Genomic DNA, 21,635 nt, shown 5'->3' with positions numbered 1-21,635 from the left:
CGCCTTTAAACACAATAATAATATTGCATACTTATAGGTTCACACATATAAAATTTGCCACAGAAAGCTGTGTGTAGTAATATGTTTTACAACATAATTTTTGTTTAAACAAATGTTTAAAGCTTGTAAGTGTTAAGTTATAGAAAATATTGAAGATTTTCAACCTTTGATACATTGCTGTAAGTAAAATTTTTTTAAATGCTAAATCCTAAAAAAAAATTTTATTAAAAGCTTTAGGGATTTAAATGGCTGAACATAAGGAAGAATAAAAGCCCTGAAATGTTTGTGAATAATAAACTTTTAAAAGCTTTTAGAAAACATTTTAAATATCTGTAGTATATTTTTAATACTCTGCAAAGCTTTTAGAAAGTTTCAATATACATTTTAAAATATTAAAATAAGCTTTATCTAAAACTGCATGAAACATTTAGGATTTATAAAAAAGCTTTAACGAACTTTACAAGAAGCTTTACTAAAAGGTTTAGGAAACTTTACAATAAGCTTTATAAAATAAGCTTTATCTAAACCTGTATAAAACTTTATAAAATATCTTAAGGAATTTTGATGATAACTTTAGTAAGCTTTAAAAAAGGTGTTACACTAACATTTAGGATTTCTAAAAAAAGCTTTAACGAACATTACAAGAAGCTTTACTAAAAGCATTAGGAAGCTTTACACAAATATTTAGTAGGCTTTACAAGCATCTTTATAAAGCTATTCAAACATAATTTAAAGCCTTAGAAAAACGTTTAAGAAACTTTGCTAAAAGCTTTATGAAGCTTTAAAAAGTTTTTAGAAGTTTTTCGGAAACGTTCAGGCAGATTAAAAAAAACTTTAAGAGGCGTTACAAGAACCTATACGAAGCTTTAGAAAAGTTTTATAAAGCTTTAGAAAAGTTTTAGAAAGCTTTAAAAAAGCTTTAGAAATCTTTACAAAAAGCATTAGGAAATTTTCAGGAATATTAAAAAATCTTCAATAAGCGTTACAAAAAAGCTTTAGAAGCATTAGCAAACTTTACAAAAAGCTTTAAGTAGCTTTACAAAAATCATTAGAAAGCTTGAAAAAAGTTTTGTGAAGCTTAACGAAAAGCTTACGAAACTTTAAAAAAAATTGAAGAAACTTCACAAATAGCTTTAAGTAGCTTTATGAAAATCATTAGAAAGCTTGAAAAGAGTTTAAGAATCTTTACAAAAACCTTAAGGAAGCTTTACAAAAAGCTTTACGAAGTTTTACAAAAAGTTTTATAAAGCTTTATAAAAAACTTCAGGAAGCTTTACAGCAAGCCTTAAGAAGTTTTACAAAAAGCTTTGGAAATCTTTATCACAAACTTTAGAAAACTTTACAGAAAACTTTAGAAAGCTTAAAAAAAGCTTTTATGTTTTAGGCACATTATTCAACAATTTAAATTTTTTACAAGTTTAGAAAAAAACCTTTACCATAAGCTTTTGAAAGTTCTACAAAGTATCTGAAGAGGCTTTTCAAGAATATAAAGCTTTACAAAATACTTTATAAATCTTTGGAAGTCTTATTTAATTTAAAGTTTTTTAAGAGCTTTTCATTAATAGTTTTAAAAAGTTTTACTTGATTTGTGTAAAATATTACAAAAGCTTTATATATGATTTTAAATCTCGAATAAAAGTTTTAATAAGTTCTAATAAAAGCTTTATAAAACTCAAAAAACTTTATTAACTTGCACAAAAGTTTTACAACTTGTCCTTTAAAATCTTATTGTTTACTTTAAAACTCTCTATCTAAAGTTACATTAAAAGTTTTCGAAAACTTTAATACTTACTTAAGAAAGCCTTGGCATTCTTGTCAATTGTTTTTTTAAGCTGTCCCTAATAGTTTTAAATAGATTACACACTGAAAGCTTTAATAACTTCTATTAAAAAGCTTATATTTTCACACATTTCCTCTAGCACTTACTTGTCTTAATATCAAGTCTATTTAATTTGCTTTAAGATAAAAACTTAATAAAGATAATCAACATTTAAAGCTTAAGTAAATGTGCAAGTATAAATTTAAGACACACACTAGTATATAAATTAATGCGTGTGTAAGTGCAGTATAGAATTAAAACCTGTGTGTTGGCAAGTTTATAAAGCAAAATGTATGTACGTATGTGTGTGTCTAGAGCTTTATAACTTTTTTACTATAATTTTATTGCTATTAAAAGCAATATGTCATTTTGTACTCAAAATTTAATAAAGAAAAGATCTTGTTTATTAACATGATAAGATGATTTTATTATAATGAAGAGGATGATGAGGATGATGACGATATTATACAAATACTTGGCTCTTGTTAATAGAAGCTTTTTTTTAGAGATGTCTAAGAGTTATTTTAACAGAAGAAAGGAAAGGATGTTGAAAAAACAACTACGCAAATAAAAATTATCATTTGAAAAAAACATGAGTTAAGAAGGCAGTTGAAAAAGTTGTTTTAGACAACTTTTCGAAAAAGCTTTTTTTATATATTCTAGTAAAATTTAACTACTAACCTACACACGCAAACAAATACGTCATAGCAAATATAAACATAAAACAAAACTTTAGCTAAAACGAGCAAAAAAAAAAATGATTTAAAAAACTGCATGATGCACTTTAAAGTGAGTGTCAACAGTATAGTATGAATAGACAGACATGTACTTTTCAAACAGTATATGATTTGAATGACATTTTAAGATTTATATATGATGTACTTTTGTTTGAATATACAAATAAAATGTTGATGCACTCTTTTTTTTAATTTTTGTTGCTATATTTAGATACACTTCATCACAATAATTGTGTTGAATATATGGCACTTAAAATGTATGAATGAATGAGTGACAGACTGCAACTGCCTTTACAACATATATAACAACAGTGAGTTATATAATTAAAGCCTACTTTTAGGGGCAAAGCTTTTAAAATAATTTTTCTTTTATCTGATATAAAAACAGTGCTATTATTTCGATCTTATCTGTTGCTATAAATGTATACTTGTGTCTAAAAAAAACTAGCTGTTCATCTGACAGTCTGTCTTTTCCGTATATTTGCTCTTTTTTCTATTTTAAGTGTATAACATGTATTGAAGTACATACTTGTTAATTTTATCTAAAGATGTATCTTTTTTTCAGCTTATTGCTACAAAAAAAGGCAAATTATTAAAAGTGTTTATACAGGCAAATATAACTAATATATTAAGCTTAGCTAAAAATGAAAAAGCTTTAAGAAATCTTGTGAAAATTTTCAAGCAAATCAATATTAGAATGTTTTATTTGCAATAGAAATCAATATATAAAAAAGCTTTAAACCCATTATTTACTACTAGAAACATAAAAAGAAACTATTACCTTTGTTGACGACAAAAAGCTCAAATGATAATAATAAATATCATATAAACTTATTATAAGAAGTTTGTAATGAAAGCTTTAAGTAATAGGAAAAGCTTGTGGTAAAAACTCCTTATAATAAAAACTCAAAAAACCGCTTGAATTTAAAGCTTATAATGAAAGCTTATAATGAAAGCTTTTAGTAATAAGAGCTTTTTATAATAAAAGCTACTAATAAAATCTTCCGTAAAGCTTATAATAAAGAAAACTTTATTCGTAACTTATAATTAAAACAAGAGCTTTTATTAAAAGCTTTTAATATTAAGTTATGTTTAACTTAGAAAACATGTAGAGCTTTTGTTTGAATATGAACAACGTCAACATGTTAAACATAAAGCTCTAATAATAAACTTTATAAAAACTTATTATAAAAAGTTTTAAGTAAAAGCTTTTGGTAATAAGAAAAGCTCTTAGTAAAAACTCCCAATAAGGAAAGCTTTAAAAAACGCTTGAATTAAAAGCTACAAACAATAAAAGTTTTATTAAAAGCTTTTAATAATAAAAACAACTAAAAGCTTATAATACTGAAACCTTGATTTGTAGCTTATATATAAAAAAGTTTTTTTTAAGCTTTTATTAAGAGCTTTAAATACAAAAAGCTATTATTAAAAGCTTTTAATATTAAGAGCTATTATTAAAAGCTTTAAAGGCTTTTAATACTAAGAGCTTTTATTACAATCTTTTAACACTTAGAGCTTTTAATACTACGAGCTTTGATTAAAAGCTACTAAAACTAGGCTTTTAATAAAAGCTTCTAACATTTAAAATAAATTTCTGTAGCTTTTCTTTACAATATTAATTAAAATCTTATAACAATAAAAGTTTTTATTACAACTTGTCATACAGAAAGCTTTTATTAGAGCTTATTGTAAAATAAACTTTTGTAGCTTTATTAAAAGCTTTAATTGAAATTTGCTAATAATAAAAGCTTTTATTAAAACTTGTCATACAAAGCGTTTTTATGAGAACTTATCATAAAATAAACTTCTAAAGCTTTATTAAAAGCTTTTGTTAAGAATTTTAATTAAAATCATATAATAATAAAAGCTTTTGTTAAAGCTTTTTATTTAAAAAGTTTTTATTAAAACTTTTTATACAAAAAGCTTTTATTAAAACTAATCATACTAAGAGCTTTTTTTAAAACTTCTCATAATAAAAGCTTTTATTTAAAGCTTCTCATAAATCATATAATAATAAAAGCTTTTGTTAAAGCTTTTTATTTAAAAAGTTTTTATTAAAACTTTTTATACAAAAAGCGTTTATTAAAACTAATCATACTAAGAGCTTTTTTTAAAACTTCTCATAATAAAAGCTTTTATTTAAAGCTTCTCATACTAAAAGCTTTTATTTACAGCTTCTCATACTAAAAGCTTTTATTTAAAGCGTCTCTTACTAAGAGCTTTTATTAAAACTTCTCATACTAAAAGCTTTTATATAAAGCTTCTCATACTAAAAGCTTTTATATAAAGCTTCTCATACTAAAAGCTTTTATATAAAGCTTCTCATACTAAAAGTTTTTATATAAAGTTTCTGATACTAAAAGCTTTTATTAAAAGCTTCTAAATACAATTAAAAACTGCTGTGAAACCAACGAAATTTTATTCATTTCACATATTGGCTTTTGTATGCTAAAAAATAAAAAGCTTTTATATTTTAAAATATAAAAATCCTTAACTATAACAAACTTCTTTGATTTATTTTAAAGTTTTTAAAAAAATCCCTAAAAATTTAAACTTTATCAAACCCCTTCATATAAATATAAATACCCAGAAAATTTGCTTAAGCTTTTACAAATGAAAAATACCTTGTTACTTTTCTTTAACTTTAGATTAATTTCATACTTTTGTTTTGAACAATGTTTTGTCTTAAGTATGTTTTTCATAGTCTGGCCTTCGCCTAAAATTATGCTGCTGTTCTTTTATTTTACTTTCCTTCCTTTCTTTTTTTTTCCTCATAAAACTCAACAAAACAAAAGCTTAACGTGAAACTTTAGCTTAAGTTCTTGATAAAACACAAAACACACAATGTTAAGTGCACTTTACTCTTTTTAAATTGTTATTTACTGTTTATAAATATATATGTATGTATGTATATGTAAATACATATGCATTATATACTTTGTTTATATGCACCTACACTCACCTTTATGTACATTATATACTTGAAAATAAACAATGAAAATAAAGAATTAAATTCTAAAATGCAAGTGTGTGACTCTGTGAAAAATATAAAGTGTGAGTGTGTTGGCATAAGTATGTGTGTAGAAAAACGCCACTTCTTATAATTGTAACATTTATTATAATGAAAAGTTGAAAAATTTTATACTTGTAGTTGCGTTTTTTTTTTAAGGAAGAGAAAAATTAATTTCGAAATTATTTTTGTTTAAGAAGCCGTAGAAGAAGAGAAGCATGCAGGGTTTCAAGTTGTTGATGATAGAGAAAAAAATAAAATCTACTTGAGGTATTATTGGTTGCTTAGAACAAGCTTTTTGTTTATAAATATAAGTATATAATGAGTACTTAGAAAGCTTGATAAATAATAAAAGAAGAAAATTAATTTATCAAGGGTAGAGGCACTAGTTAGTAAAAGAAATTGTTAATTCTTAAAGAAATGTGTTGGAAAATTAAACTTTTTACAAGATTTTTAGTTTACCTAAGCTGTTAAAAACTATAAGGAACAATAGAAAGCTTTTAACATTTGTATTAAGGTCTTCAAATGACATAGACATTTTAAAAGCTTATGTAAATATTTGTAAAATAAACATATTTTGTATTTCAAGCTTTTAAAAGACATTTAATAGGATTTTCAAAGATATTTATATACAAAAACTTTTAAAAGCTTTTCAAATAAAAAGTGACGAATTCAGCTTTCTTAAGTATTGTATAATAAAATTGTTAATAAAAAAGTTATAATAATAAAATTTTGTATTTTTTTTTTTGTATATCTAAATATAGGTATATATTTCTTAAAAGCTTTCATTAAAAGCATCGAATTACTAAAGCTTGTGTTATAAAGCATTCATTTAAAGCTTGTATTACTAAAAGCTTTTATTTAAGGCTTAATAGTAAAAACCAATATAAAAAACTTATAACTATAAAAGCTTTTAATAAGAGTTGAATTTGTAAAATTTTCTACTAAAAGCTTTTATTAAACGCGTGTAAAATAAGAGCTTTCATTAAAAGCATATAATATCGTGTGTTGTGCTTTTAATGCTTTAATGATTTTACTAAAAGCTCCTAATACAAAAAGATGTTTATTAAAAGCTGTTAATAAAAGAGCTTTGATAATTAAAAACTCTTTATAAAAAAGCTTTTTTGTTAAAATCTTTTTTTAAAAGCTTTTATTATTGAAATATTTTTGTAAAAAAGCTTTTATTATTAAAAACTTTTTAAAAAATATAATAAAAAAGCTTTGAAAATTGAAAAATTTAAAAAGTTTTTATTATTAGTCTTTTTTTAAGCTTTAAAAAAAGACTTTAAAAACATTTTTGTAAGAAAGCTTTTATTATTAAAATATTTTTGTAAGAAGCTTTTATTATTAAAATCTTTTTTGTGGAAAAGCTTTTATTATTAATATCTTTTTTGTAAAAAAGCTTTTATTATTAAAATCTTTTTTGTAAAAAAGCTTTTATTATTAAAATCTTTTTTGTAAAAAAGCTTTTTGTAAAGCATCTAAGGTATAATATTCGATTCAAATCTTTTATTAAAAGTTTATAATACTTAAAACTTTTATTAAAAGATTTTAATAATAAAAAGAGATTTTTATAAAAAAGCTTTTATTTTTAAATTTTTTTTATAAAAATAACATTTTATTATTATTATATTTTTTTTATGTGATTAAAATCGTTTTAAAAAAGCTTTTGCTATTAATATAAAAGAAGCTTTTTTAAAGAGCTTCTGATAGTAAAATCTTTTATTTAAAGCTTTTATTTAAAGTTTCTAAAAAACTTCTAAAAATTAAATAGTTTTATAAAAAGCTTTTAATAACAAAAGCTTTTTTAAAAAGCTTTTAATAACAAATGCTTTTATAAAAAGCTTTTAATAAAATGTTAATTTAATCACAATGTATATAAAATTTTAAACGTTTTTAAACTTTAAAATGACTTCTAATTTTAACTTTACATTCGTTTTATTTAAGCTTATTTTTAAAAGCTTAAATAAATTTTAGTTTTTTTAAAGTAATTTTACAAATAAATACAAATAACCCCGTTTTACATAAAAAAACTAATTAAATGATTAAAAGCTTTTAGTGTCAACATATTTGTTATAAAATGTATAACAGTTTTTCTACTAATTAATTAAATATTAATTAGTTTGTCATTAATCAAACAAAAAACTACTACATTTAATTAAAAAAAATGCAAAAACAAAAACAAATGTCAAAAGCTAAATGACATAATTATACATTTTTAGTTTGAAATTTTACACCAAAAAAGTTTACAATATAAACATTATAATTATGAAATCATATAAATTCCGGGGGAAAAACTGACCAGAATTATTTTTGGTAAAAAAAGTATTATTCATCAAATTGAATTTGAAGCTTTTTTGTTTTGTTGCTGTCAAAAAATCTTTATTTTAACATGGTTTTTATGAAAGCATAAAAAAGCATATAAAAAATTCAATATACAATGTATTATATGTATATATATATGAGATTTAATGATGTGCTTTCACAAAATTTTCATGATAATCAGTTTGAACAAAACTGTATGTCAATTGTATATGTCAACCATACAATAGACAATGTGAGAAATAATGACACATGTAGAAAACATACACAAAGCACAGGACCGAAAGCAGCAGGGACGTGGTTTAAAGGTGAAATATGGATAAAGTTTTAAGGATTTGTATAGAAAAGAAAAGCTTTAGTTGGTATTACAACATATAGTTCTTAAGCTACGTAATCATGATAACTAAAAGCTTTTGGAATTGAAAGCTTTTACTTAAGTTTACTATTAAACAGAAAGCTTTTATTTTAAATAAATAAGCTTTAAAGCTTTTATTTTAAATAAATAAGCTTTAAAGCTTTTATTTTAAATAAATAAGCTTTAAAGATTTTATTTTAAATAAATAAGCTTTAAAGCTTTTATTTTAAATAAATAAGCTTTAAAGCTATTACTTTAAATAAGCTTTAAAGCTTTTATTTTAAATAAGCTTTAAAGCTTTTATATTAAATAAGCTTTTATTTTAAATAAGCTTTAAAGCTTTTATTTTAAATAAGCTTTAAAGCTTTTATTTTAAATATATAAGCTTTAAAGCTTTTATTTTAAATAAATAAGCTTTAAAGCTTTTATTTTAAATAAGCTTTAAAGCTTTTATTTTAAATATGCTTTAAAGCTTTTATATTAAATAAGCTTAAAGCTTTTATTTTAAATAAGCTTTAAAGCTTTTATTTTAAATAAGCTTTAAAGCTTTTATTTTAAATAAGCTTTAAAGTTTTATTTTAAATAAGCTTTAAAGCTATTATTTTAAATAAATAAGCTTTTATTTTAAATAACTAAGCTTTAAAGCTTTCTTTACAAAATTATTGAAAGCTTTAAGAGTATAACTTATTATGTTATGTAATTTAATTAAAATTTATTAAAAGCTTTAAAAGTGTCTAACCTAATATAACGAAAGCTTTTATTTTTTTATTTAGACTAACTTAAAAGCTTTATTTTTAATAAAAGCTTTAATAAAATGTCATAACTTTTAACTGTTTCCACATTTTAAAAATAATACTAAAGCTTAATTTTAAACTTTCTTTTGATGCTTTGTAAGCTTTCTTTTTGCTCCTTTTTAAGTAGCGCTCTTTGCTCTTTATATACATTTAAACTTCAAACAAATGTCAATGTTTGCATTATATACAAAATTGTATAAAAAAGAATACATTGAAATTGTATGCTTGTATCTATGAAAATTCAATGACATTCTATAGATAATGAATTGTATGCAGGCATGCATTAGAAGGGAACCAATTTGGAAGAGAAATCCTGAAAGCTTTCAAGCTGTTTTCATTAAAAATATTCCACTTTCTTAACTTCTAACATTGAAGAAATGACAATTAATGATGATACTTTAGAATATTCAAATCGTTTTTCTCTTTATTAAACTGGAACCATTCTAATATAAGTTGTCTATATCTGGTGTGAATTCGTGACATTTTGTTTTACATAATAAAACGGTCATATTTCATAAATGTATTTTTCTGTTTGAATTTTATATACATATATAAAAATGTTATAACCAACAGGTTTTCGTTCTTTATTTTCCACCTTTCAACTCTCAGGGTTATTTTTGTGACAAAATGGAAAGAAAAATAAATTCTGGTGAAAATAAAATACACTGAAAAAAGTGAAAAGAAATGATATTTTTTTAGCTTTTGAGCGACATCTGGGGATATGGATTTTTTAGTAAAAAGCTTTTTAGTGAAACTTTGAATTTTTAAAGAAATTTTTTATTCTTAGTTTAATTTTTGATATTCAGTGAAACTTTGGATTTTTAGTGAAAAATTAAATTTTTAGTGAAATTTTGAATTTTTGATGAAAAATTGAATTTTTGGTGAAAAATTCGATTTTTAGAAAAATTTCTGATTTTTAGTGGAAAATAAAATTTTGAATTTTTGGTGAAAAATTAAATTTTTGGTAAAAAATTGAATTTTTAGTAAAAAATTGAATTTTTGGTGAAAAATTAGATTTTTAGTAAAATTTCGGATTTTTAGTAAAAAATTGAATTTTTAGTGGAAAATAAAATTTTTAATTAAATTATGAATTTTTGGTAAAATTTTTAATTTTTGGTGAAATTTTGAATTTTTGGTGAAAAATTGTATTTTTAGTGAATTTTTAAATTTTAATAAAAATTTGGATTATTACGGAAAATACGGATTTATAGACAAAAATCTTATGAAAATATTACCGATCAGAGTCTAATGAAAAGATCACCGATCAAAGTTGTTAGTTGCTTGCCCAAAACAACAATATATTGATCCCTGATCTTCTCTAATATGATCTAGGCCTCTGCTTTAAAATCCCTGCTCCAAATGATCACAGATTTATTTCAATTTAAGATTCTTCTTTTCTTCTCTAAAAAGATTTTCGTAGTTCTTTAATGATTCGTGGCTAGATGTTGTTCTTCTTTTTGTTTTAAAGGTTTTTGTCTAGACTAATTGTTAGTTATGATATGATCCTATTTCTCTCAGTGTCATGTGATATTAACATTTCCATTTGACAGAATAATTCAGCACGGATTTCTTTTTATTATAATTTACTCTTGTTTTATAAACATACATACATACACATCTTTCGCCTGCTCATCAAAATTATTAAAGAAATCAACGAAAAAATTGTGTGTCGTGTGTGTGAGAGACTTTCTGCTCATTAATTTTTTTCTGTAGCAAAGAGTTATTATTATATAAAGCTATAGAAAAAGTTACTGTTAAAACGAAAAAATGTATTACAGAAGACAAGTTATAGCAAAAAAAAAACTTTTTTCATAACTTATATGTAATGTATAATATAATTGTATAAGTCAGTACTATTCATTATTGTCTTGCATACATTTAGGCAGACAGAATATGTATTTTATTATTACAACAACAGCAGCAAAAAGAAATAATTAAATATGTATAAAGTTGATTATTTGTTGTTGTTAATTATTTACATACTATATATGTATGTACATAGGTGTATATACTTTTATAGTGTAAAGATGTGTGTGTGTATGTGTTAAAATATAATTAAGATGTATATGTTAAGTTAATGTCAAAAAGATGATGAGTAAATGTATGAGAAACAAAAAGTACTAAAAGGATAAGGCTTTTTGGTCATTATTATATGCATAATTAAAAATTCTTTTATTGAAAATATTTTATCATTGTTTTATTATTATTTTGCAAATAAAAGAAGGTTATGGTTTTGTTTTGTTTGTAAATTAATTACAAAAATATAAAGTTTAAACTGAGGGTGAGAGAGATATAATAAAATGGAAATAAAGACAGGAAATACAAATTAAAAAAATGCAATTATTTTTATTAATAAAAGAGTGAGACAAATAAGTTTTAAAAAATAAATTTTTAGAATTGCATATTATAAGCAAAATTCTAAAAATGTAGCCTACTTGTAGGATGTAAGTTTCCCATAAATTACTGCATATTTATTTTAGTAAGTAATATTATAAAAATTATTGCATACTTTCAGGATAATTAAAAAATGGAATATAAAGACTAGACTATAGACTAGACTATAGACTAGACTATAGACTAGACTATAGACTAGACTATAGACTAGACTATAGACTAGACTATAGACTAGACTATAGACTAGACTATAGACTAGACTATAGACTAGACTATAGACTAGACTATAGACTAGACTATAGACTAGACTATAGACTAGACTATACTAGACTATAGACTAGACTATAGACTAGACTATAGACTAGACTATAGACTAGACTATAGACTAGACTATACTAGACTATAGACTAGACTATAGACTAGACTATAGACTAGACTATAGACTAGACTATAGACTAGACTATAGACTAGACTATAGACTAGACTATAGACTAGACTATAGACTAGACTATAGACTAGACTATAGACTAGACTATAGACTAGACTATAGACTAGACTATAGACTAGACTATAGACTAGACTATAGACTAGACTATAGACTAGACTATAGACTAGACTATAGACTAGACTATAGACTAGACTATAGACTAGACTATAGACTAGACTATAGACTAGACTATAGACTAGACTATAGACTAGACTATAGACTAGACTATAGACTAGACTATAGACTAGACTATAGGCTAGACTATAGGCTAGACTATAGACTAGACTGTAGGCTAGACCATAGACTAGACCATAGACTAGACTATAGACTAGACTATAGACTAGACTATAGACTAGACTATAGACTAGACCATAGACTAGACTATAGACTAGACTATAGACTAGACTATAGACTAGACTATAGACTAGACTATAGACTAGACTATAGACTAGACTATAGACTAGACTATAGACTAGACTATAGACTAGACTATAGACTAGACTATAGACTAGACTATAGACTAGACTATAGACTAGACTATAGACTAGACTATAGACTAGACTATAGACTAGACTATAGACTAGACTATAGACTAGACTATAGACTAGACTATAGACTAGACTATAGACTAGACAATAGACTAGACTATAGCCTAGAGTATAGACTAGACTATAGACTAGACTATAGACTGGACTATAGACTAGACTATAGACTAGACTATAGACTAGACTAGACTATAGACTAGACTATAGACTAGACTATAGACTAGACTATATACTAGACTATGGACTAGACTATAGACTAGACTATAGACTAGACTATAGACTAGACTATAGACTAGACTATAGACTAGACTATAGACTAGACTATAGACTAGACTATAGACTAGACTATAGACTAGACTATAGACTAGACTATAGACTAGACTATAGACTAGACTATAGACTAGACTAGACTAGACTATAGACTAGACTATAGACTATACTATAGACTAGACTAAGTTTATCTAAACATAATTTCATATATTAGTTTATAAGCATACTTATTAAAAGTATTGCCTACTTTTAGACTTAAGCTATTTATAATATCCTAAGTTTATGAAAACCTAAGTTAAACTAAGTTTATCTCTTACCCCCTTAAAAACCTTAAGTCTCTAACATAGTTTTCCACAAAAATTTGGTGCTTCATTTAATATTTTCCTTAACATTTGATTAAGAAACCAAAACAGTTGCCAATTTAATTTAAAATTTTTTCTAAAATCCTATTTTTTTGTTTAAAACACCCCTCCAAAACTCTTTTTACAAACCCAGCGAGTGTGCCAACTTGTTCCTTATAATTTGTTTTCTTTTCTTAAACATTAAACTATATTTATAACAAATTTTAATCTCTAAATATTTGTTCTTTTTTATATCTTTTTTGGTCACACTCGCACTCTTTTAACAAACAAAAAAAAATTAAACAAAAAATTGCACACGTTTTTTTGAATTTTGTGTGTGTATGTTTTTGTAAATGTACTTGTAACTGGATGTTTTTTTTAACAAATGAACTCTTTTTAACTAAAACTATAAAATAAACAACAAAATATATAAATTTTTGAACGCAATCCCCAACCCCCCCAAAAAAAACAATATTTAATAACATGGATGAATAATGGTTTTTGAAACAAAAAATTTTACATAATTTTTTGCAAATATAAAAATTTTTTTAAACAAAATAAAAAATATTATAAATGTAGTGAAAAACAGTGAGTATTTTTTGCTAAAAGAATATGAAAATTAGATGTGTTTTTTGAAAAAAGATATATATTTTTAATATATAGCATGATTTTTTAGTTGTTTTTGTTTTTGATTTTAGAAATTTCGTTACAAAAAGTTTTTTTGTGTAAATTAAGAAAAAATCAGCAAAATTTTTAAACACACTACTTCATCATTTACTAAGGACCAGTAAAGTGACAATTGTTAAAAATCACTTCTATTATAACTATTTTTCAGTAGATCTACAAATAATCTCAAATTTCATTCTTTAAAGGATCAATCAATAGTCAATGTATGCCTCTCTAAAAGGTGATCTTCAAGATCTTTGTTGTGTACCAAAAGATCCGCGATCGGTTCATATTTAACTTTTCAGAAGTTCTACTATTCGTCTTCAGTTTCCTTCCCTAAATTACAAATGATTGATCTCAAGTTTAGTATAACATTTTCTTTTTAAAATGATCCACGATCGGTTTTATGTTACCTTCAACAAAAGATCTGTGAATCATGTGTAATATTATCTTTCAAAAGATTTGCGGTTGATCTCAATAACATACACAACTTCTTGCAAATATCTGCAATCGATCTGAAATTTTCTTCAGTAGATATTCGATCGTTCTCAAGTTTGCTTTTTTATCTCAAGTTTCCTTCTCCAAATGATATACAATTCGTTTCAATTTTTCTTTTCCAAAATAACTGCGATCGGTCTGAGGTTTTCATGATCTTTTCGTCCAAAGTTCGTTTCTAAGAGATCGAGCACCGATCGATCTGTAGATTTCTTCTCCAACAGATCTTCATTTACTATCAAGTTTTTTTTCTCTAAAATATCTACAATTTGTTTCATGGGTTCTTCTCCAAATGTTCTACGATCGATCTCATGATTTATTCCCCAAACGATCTAAAATCGGTCTTAAGTTTTCTTCGTCAAAAGTTATTTTATTGGTTTAAAATTTTCTTTTCAATAAAACTTAAAACTACTGCAAGTTTCCTCTTCCAAAAGAATCACGATCTGTTTCACAAAAATTTCTATAACATATACAATGAGTTTCGAGTTTTCTTTTCCAAGAGATCTACGATCGAGGTTCTTCTCTAAAAGATCTACGATCGATCTCAAATTTTCTTCTCCAAAAGATCTATACTTGGTTTCAAATTTCTTACTCCAAAAGATTTGTAAACGATCATAAGTTTACTTCTTGGGAGGATCTATACTTAATCTCAAGTTTTCTTTATTGATCACGAGCTTATTTGTCCAAAGGATCAACGATCAGTTTCAAGTATCCTTTTACAAACGAACAAAATAGATCTGCGATCAGTCTCAATTTTTCTTCTCCAAAAGATCTACTCTCGGTTTCAAATTTCTTTCTCCCAAAAGATCTGTAATCGATCATAAGTTTTCTTCTCCGGAGGATCTATACTTAATCTCAAATTTTCTTCATCTGAAGATATATGATTCTTCTTAAGATTTTACGATTGACGCCGAGCTTATTTGTTCAAAGGATCAGCGTTCAGTTTCAAGTCTTTTTTAACAAACAAACAAAATATTAGTCTCAAATTTTCTTCTTCAATAGATCTGCAATCCGCCTCAAGTTTTCTTCTCCAGAAGATGTATGATCGGTTTCAAGTGTCCTTATTAAAAGGATTTATAATTTGTCTCAAATTTTGTTTTTCGGCTTCAAGTTGCAAAAGATCTTCGATCAGTCTCACATTCAGTTCTTCAAAAGATCTGCGATCGCTTTCTACATTCCATCTCCAAATGATCTACAATGTGTCACAAGTTTCAAGTTTCCATAAAAATCTAAAAGATCCTCGATTTGCCCCAAGTTTACTTCTCCAAAAGATCAACGATCGATCTTAAGTTTTCTTAACTGAAACGTTAAACATTCATCTTCAAAACTCTTTACCAAAAGATCAAAAATTTACTTCCACAATAGATCTGAGATTCCTTTTGTTAAAAAAATTTTGCTGATTTTTAGATTTAAAATAAGTATTTAATTTCTTTTCTTTTATTAATCCTAGTATAACTTTTTTTTATATATATTTTGCATAAATATTTGTCTTAATTTTAAAGAAATATTTATATTATAACAAAGATATTTAAAACTAAGATATATTTTAATATTTTTTAGAAAATTCTTTATATAATTAAGAATTTTTAACTAAACATTTTTTAAAAAATTTTTCTCTTTTTTCCATTCTATAAAAAAACAACAATCCAAGAAAAATCATAACTTTTGATAAATATTTTTTGAAAATTTACTTTGACAAACAAATGATTTTTGCATAAAAAATACCATAATTTTTTAAAAATGATTTTTGAATGCTTTTTTTAATAGACCTTAAACAAACCAGATATTTTTGAATTTTTCTCCCTCCAACAATAAAAAAAAAAAAAAACCAAAATATTTTTTTTAAACTTTTGCCCCCAATTTTTTTATGAAAATTTGCATCAAATCTTATTTTTGTGTGATGTGATAATGTTTTGTTTTGTAATTAAAACTTTTTAAGTTTTATAAACTAGATTTTATAAGTTATTTAAAATCCTATATAAAAAATCTATATCATAAAAAATAATTAAGTATTTCTATGTATGTAGTTTCCCTTTGTCTTAGCTTATTGATATATATTTTGAAATATACTTATTAAGGATTTATTTTTATAAAATTTAGGTATTTTTAAATTAAGTATTTTATGGACTTAAGGCTTTTTTATATTTAATTGTCTTTTCGTTTAGTTATTGTGTAGAAAACTAATAGTTTTTATTTCCCACTTTCATCGTTTAGTGCCTGGAGATCCTCAAGAAGTTAAGGCTACTCCATTAAATTCGACTTCAATTCATGTTACCTGGAAACCTCCGCTAGAAAAAGATCGTAATGGTATTATACGTGGCTATCACATACATGTTCAGGAAGTAAGAGATGAGGTAAGTTTGACATGATCTCCATTACAAGACAAGATTCCTTCTCTATATATCTTGATTCACATATACAACCTGTCTATAGTTGAGACAATCGTCTGGACCCTCGACTAAACTATAGTATGGACTATAGACTAGTCTATAGTATGGACTATCGACTAGTCTTTACTCTGGACTATAGACTAGTGTATAGTATGGACTATCGACTAGTCTATAGTCTGTACTATCGACTAGTCTATAGTCTGGACTATCGAAAGGTCTATAGTCTGGACTATCGAAAGGTCTATAGTCCAGACTATCGACTAGTCTATAGTCTGGACTATCGACTAGTCTATAGTCTGGACTATCGACTAGTCTATAGTCTGGACTATCGACTAGTCTATAGTCTGGACTATCGACTAGTCTATAGTCTGGACTATCGACTAGTCTATAGTCTGGACTATCAACTAGTCTATAGACTGGACTATCGACTAGTCTATAGTCTGGACTATCGATTAGTCTATAGACTGGACTATCGACTAGTCTATAGTCTGGACTATCGACTAGTCTATAGTCTGGACTATCGACTAGTCTATAGTCTGGACTATCGACTAGTCTATAGTCTGGACTATCGACTAGTCTATAGTCTGGACTATCGACTAGTCTATAGTCTGGACTATCGACTAGTCTATAGTCTGCACTATCGACTAGTATATAGTCTGGACTATAGACTAGCCTATAGTCTGCATTATCGACTAGTTTATTGTCGACTTCTGTATAGTCTGGACTATCGATTTGTCTACAGTCTATGCTATCGACCAGTCTATTGTCTAGACAATCGGCTAGAATAGATTCAGGATAATCATTTTGTCTATAATTTGGACTTTCGACCAATTTAATGTCGACCCATCTGGTTTATATATAATCTTGACCATCGATCATTTAACACTACCTCTTTGCTTCCAGGGTAAGGGTTTCTTAAATGAACCTCTGAAATACGATGTGGTAGATGCTCTCGAATACAATGTTTCCGGTCTACAACCCGATACTAAATACTCCATACAAGTCGCCGCTCTTACACGCAAAGGTGATGGTGATCGTAGTCCTGCTGTTATAGTAAAAACTCCTGGTGGTGTACCCGTAAGACCTACAGTCAGTTTGAAAATAATGGAACGTGATCCTACGGTATCAATTGAGCTAGAATGGGAAAGACCGGCACAAACGTATGGAGAACTAAGAGGCTATCGTCTAAGATGGGGTATAAAAGATCAGCCACTCAAGGAAATGTTAATGGGTCCACATGAAACGAAAAAACCCTTTAAGGATCTCGAACGTGGAGTGGAATATGAATTCAGAGTTGCGGGTAGTAATCACATAGGTATTGGTCAGGAAACTGTGAAGAATTTCCAAACACCCGAAGGTGTACCCGGAGGACCACCATCCAATATCACCGTACGCTTCCAGACACCCGATGTAGTGTGTGTTACTTGGGAGCCACCCATACGGGAACATCGTAATGGTATTATCACACGCTATGATGTACAATTCCATAAGAAAATCGATCATGGTTTGGGCTCGGAACGCAATATGACTTTACGCAAGGCTGTGTTTACTAATCTGGAAGAGAACACTGAATACATATTCCGCGTGCGTGCTTATACTAAACAAGGAGCTGGACCTTTTAGTGAAAAGATTTTGGTTGAAACCGAAAGAGATATGGGTCGCGCTCCTATGTCAGTACAAGCCGTAGCTACTTCCGAACAGACGGCGGAAATATGGTGGGAACCAGTGCCTTCAAGGGGTAAATTATTGGGTTATAAGATTTTCTATACCATGACCGCAGTGGAGGATTTAGATGAATGGCAAACAAAGACTGTAGGCTTAACAGAATCAGCCGATTTGGTGAATTTAGAAAAGTTTGCCCAATATGCCGTAGCTATAGCGGCTAGATTTAAAAATGGTTTGGGTCGCTTAAGTGAGAAAGTTACGGTGAAAATCAAGCCCGAAGATGTGCCCTTAAATTTGAGAGCCCATGATGTTACTACACATTCCATGACTTTATCCTGGTCTCCCCCCATAAGATTGAATCCCATTAACTACAAAATTTCCTATGATGCCATGAAGGTGTTTGTCGACTCACAGGGTTTCTCACAAACACAGATTGTACAGAGAAGAGAAATTATTCTGAAGGCTTATGTTAAGACGCACACCATCAATGAACTGAGTCCCTTTACCACCTATAATGTCAATGTAAGTGCTTTACCTTCGGATTATTCCTATAGACCACCCACTAAGATAACGGTTACGACACAAATGGCTGCTCCACAACCTATGGTTAAGCCAGATTTCTATGGTGTTGTAAATGGTGAAGAGATTTTAGTTATTTTACCACAAGCTTCGGAAGAATATGGTCCTATATCACATTATTATTTGGTGGTAGTGCCGGAGGATAAATCCAATTTACACAAGAATCCAGATCAGTTCTTAACGGAGGATCTATTGCCAGGACGCAATAAACCTGAACGGCCTAATGCTCCTTATATAGCCGCCAAATTTCCTCAGAGATCTATACCCTTTACCTTCCATTTGGGTTCGGGAGATGATTATCATAATTTCACCAATCGCAAATTGGAACGTGACAAGCGTTATCGTATTTTTGTTAGAGCTGTTGTCGATACACCTCAGAAGCACTTGTATACCTCATCACCCTTTTCGGAATTTTTATCATTGGACATGCGTGAAGCTCCTCCAGGCGAAAGGCCTCACAGACCTGATCCTAACTGGCCATCAGAACCTGAAGTTTCGGTTAACCGCAATAAGGATGAACCCGGCATGTTATGGGTGGTCTTACCGGCCTTGGCAGCTTTAATACTTGTCACCACTTTTATTATTATCTACATAATCAAGCGTAAGAGACAACCTTGCAAGACACCAGATCAGGCAGCTGTTACTAGACCTTTAATGGCAGCCGATTTAGGTGCTGGACCCACACCTAGCGATCCGGTAGATATGAGACGTTTGAACTTCCAAACCCCCGGCATGATTTCACACCCACCTATACCCATCTCGGAGTTTTCGAATCATGTAGAACGCCTCAAAGCGAATGACAATCAGAAATTCTCTCAGGAATACGAAAGCATTGAACCCGGACAACAATTCACCTGGGATAATTCCAATTATGAATATAACAAACCCAAGAATCGTTATGCCAATGTAACTGCCTATGATCATTCACGTGTTATACTGCCGCTTATGGATGGGGTAGTGGGTTCGGATTATATTAATGCCAATTACTGTGATGGCTATCGCAAGCATAATGCTTATGTAGCTACTCAGGGACCCTTGCAGGAAACTATAGCTGATTTTTGGAGAATGTGTTGGGAACTGAAGACCACAACTATTGTTATGATGACACGTTTAGAGGAGAGAACACGTATTAAATGTGATCAATATTGGCCTACTCGTGGCACCGAAACATATGGACAAATGTTTGTAACCATCACGGAAACCCAGGAACTATCTACTTATAGTATACGAACCTTCCAAGTCGTTAGACAAGGTTTTAATGAACGACGTGAAATTAAGCAATTGCAATTTACTGCCTGGCCCGATCATGGTGTACCCGATCATCCAGCCCCCTTCTTGCAGTTCTTGCGCAGATGTAGAGCTCTTACTCCTCCCGATTCTGGTCCCGTAGTGGTACACTGCTCAGCTGGTGTGGGACGTACCGGTTGCTATATTGTTATAGATTCGATGTTGGAACGAATGAAACATGAAAAGATTGTTGATATTTATGGTCATGTCACTTGTCTTCGAGCTCAACGCAACTATATGGTCCAAACCGAAGATCAATATATCTTTATACACGATGCCATATTGGAAGCCATTATTTGCGGTCATACTGAGGTACCCGCTCGTAATCTTCATACCCATTTGCAGAAACTATTGACCACTGAACCTGGAGAAAATATCACCGGAATGGAAATAGAATTTAAGAAATTATCCAATGTTAAGGTGGACTCTTCCAAATTCGTTACGGCTAATTTACCCTGCAACAAGCATAAAAATCGCTTGGTCCACATTTTACCCTATGAATCGACTCGTGTCTATTTGACTCCCATACACGGCATCGAAGGCAGTGATTATATTAATGCCAGTTTTATTGAAGGTTATCGTTATCGTTCGGCTTATATAGCGGCTCAAGGTCCTTTACAAGATACCGCTGAAGATTTCTGGCGTATGTTGTGGGAACACAACTCAACGATTGTGGTGATGTTGACAAAGCTCAAGGAAATGGGAAGGGTAAGTAGTGGAGAATATTAAATATTTTTCGGTTTGTTAAAACATTTTAAACATAAATTTTTTAATAATTAAATTTTTCATATTTTATCCTTATTTTAGGAAAAATGCTATCAATATTGGCCCCATGAACGTTCTGTACGTTATCAATATTATGTTGTTGATCCCATTGCTGAATACAATATGCCACAATATAAATTACGTGAATTCAAGGTAAGTTAACCAACCAAGTACAATGTCCATTATAAGCATGCATATGCTCATAGTAGGGTGGTGGTTTTTGAAGTGTTTGGAATTTTGGAAATATAAAAGTTGAACCCTGAAATTTTGTGCCGACAAAGTCAACAAATCTATAATTTGGACTATTGTCTAGACTACAGTCTAGACTATCGAGTCTATCGTGTAATATATACTATAGACTATTGACAAGTCTATACTCTCGTATAGTCTATAGTCAAGTCTATAGTTTGGACTAGAGTCTTGTCTATAGTCTGGACTAAAGTCTAATCTATAGTATGGACTATGGTCTGGACTATAGTCTAGGCTATAGACTTGACTATAGTCTAATCTTTAGTCTGGTCATTCGTTTAGGCTTTAAACTAGTCAATAGTGTGGACTATATCGGATCTGTATTCTTATCTATCGTCTGAACTACAATATAGTCTAGACATCGCTAATATCTTTTCAAAAGTATCTATACTATAGATATTTGACAAGTCAATACTCTCTTCTATAGTCTGGACTATAGTCTACTCTATAGTCTGGACTATGAAC

The 21,635-nt window shown here is 28.0% G+C and overlaps 1 protein-coding gene across 1 annotated transcript in view; it reads left to right on the top strand.

Moving 5' to 3' along the window:
- LOC119610470 (tyrosine-protein phosphatase Lar) overlaps positions 1–21,635 on the top strand; it is a gene marked incomplete at its 5' end in the record, with an annotated part of 63,858 nt that overhangs the window by 37,340 nt on the left and 4,883 nt on the right. Inside the window, 3 exons of the mRNA XM_037965697.1 lie at positions 16,450–16,589; positions 17,529–20,864; positions 20,964–21,074. Coding sequence (XP_037821625.1) covers positions 16,450–16,589; positions 17,529–20,864; positions 20,964–21,074 — 3,587 coding nt within the window. The remainder of the gene's footprint in view (positions 1–16,449; positions 16,590–17,528; positions 20,865–20,963; positions 21,075–21,635) is intronic.

This window comes from Lucilia sericata, unplaced genomic scaffold (assembly GCF_015586225.1).
Source record: "Lucilia sericata isolate MDLA Ls3-8-SP2 unplaced genomic scaffold, ASM1558622v1 Contig001206F_arrow, whole genome shotgun sequence".
Classification (NCBI taxonomy): Eukaryota; Metazoa; Arthropoda; class Insecta; order Diptera; family Calliphoridae; genus Lucilia; species Lucilia sericata.
Note: the sequence above shows the minus strand (reverse complement) of the source record. Positions and strands in the feature narration are given on the sequence as shown.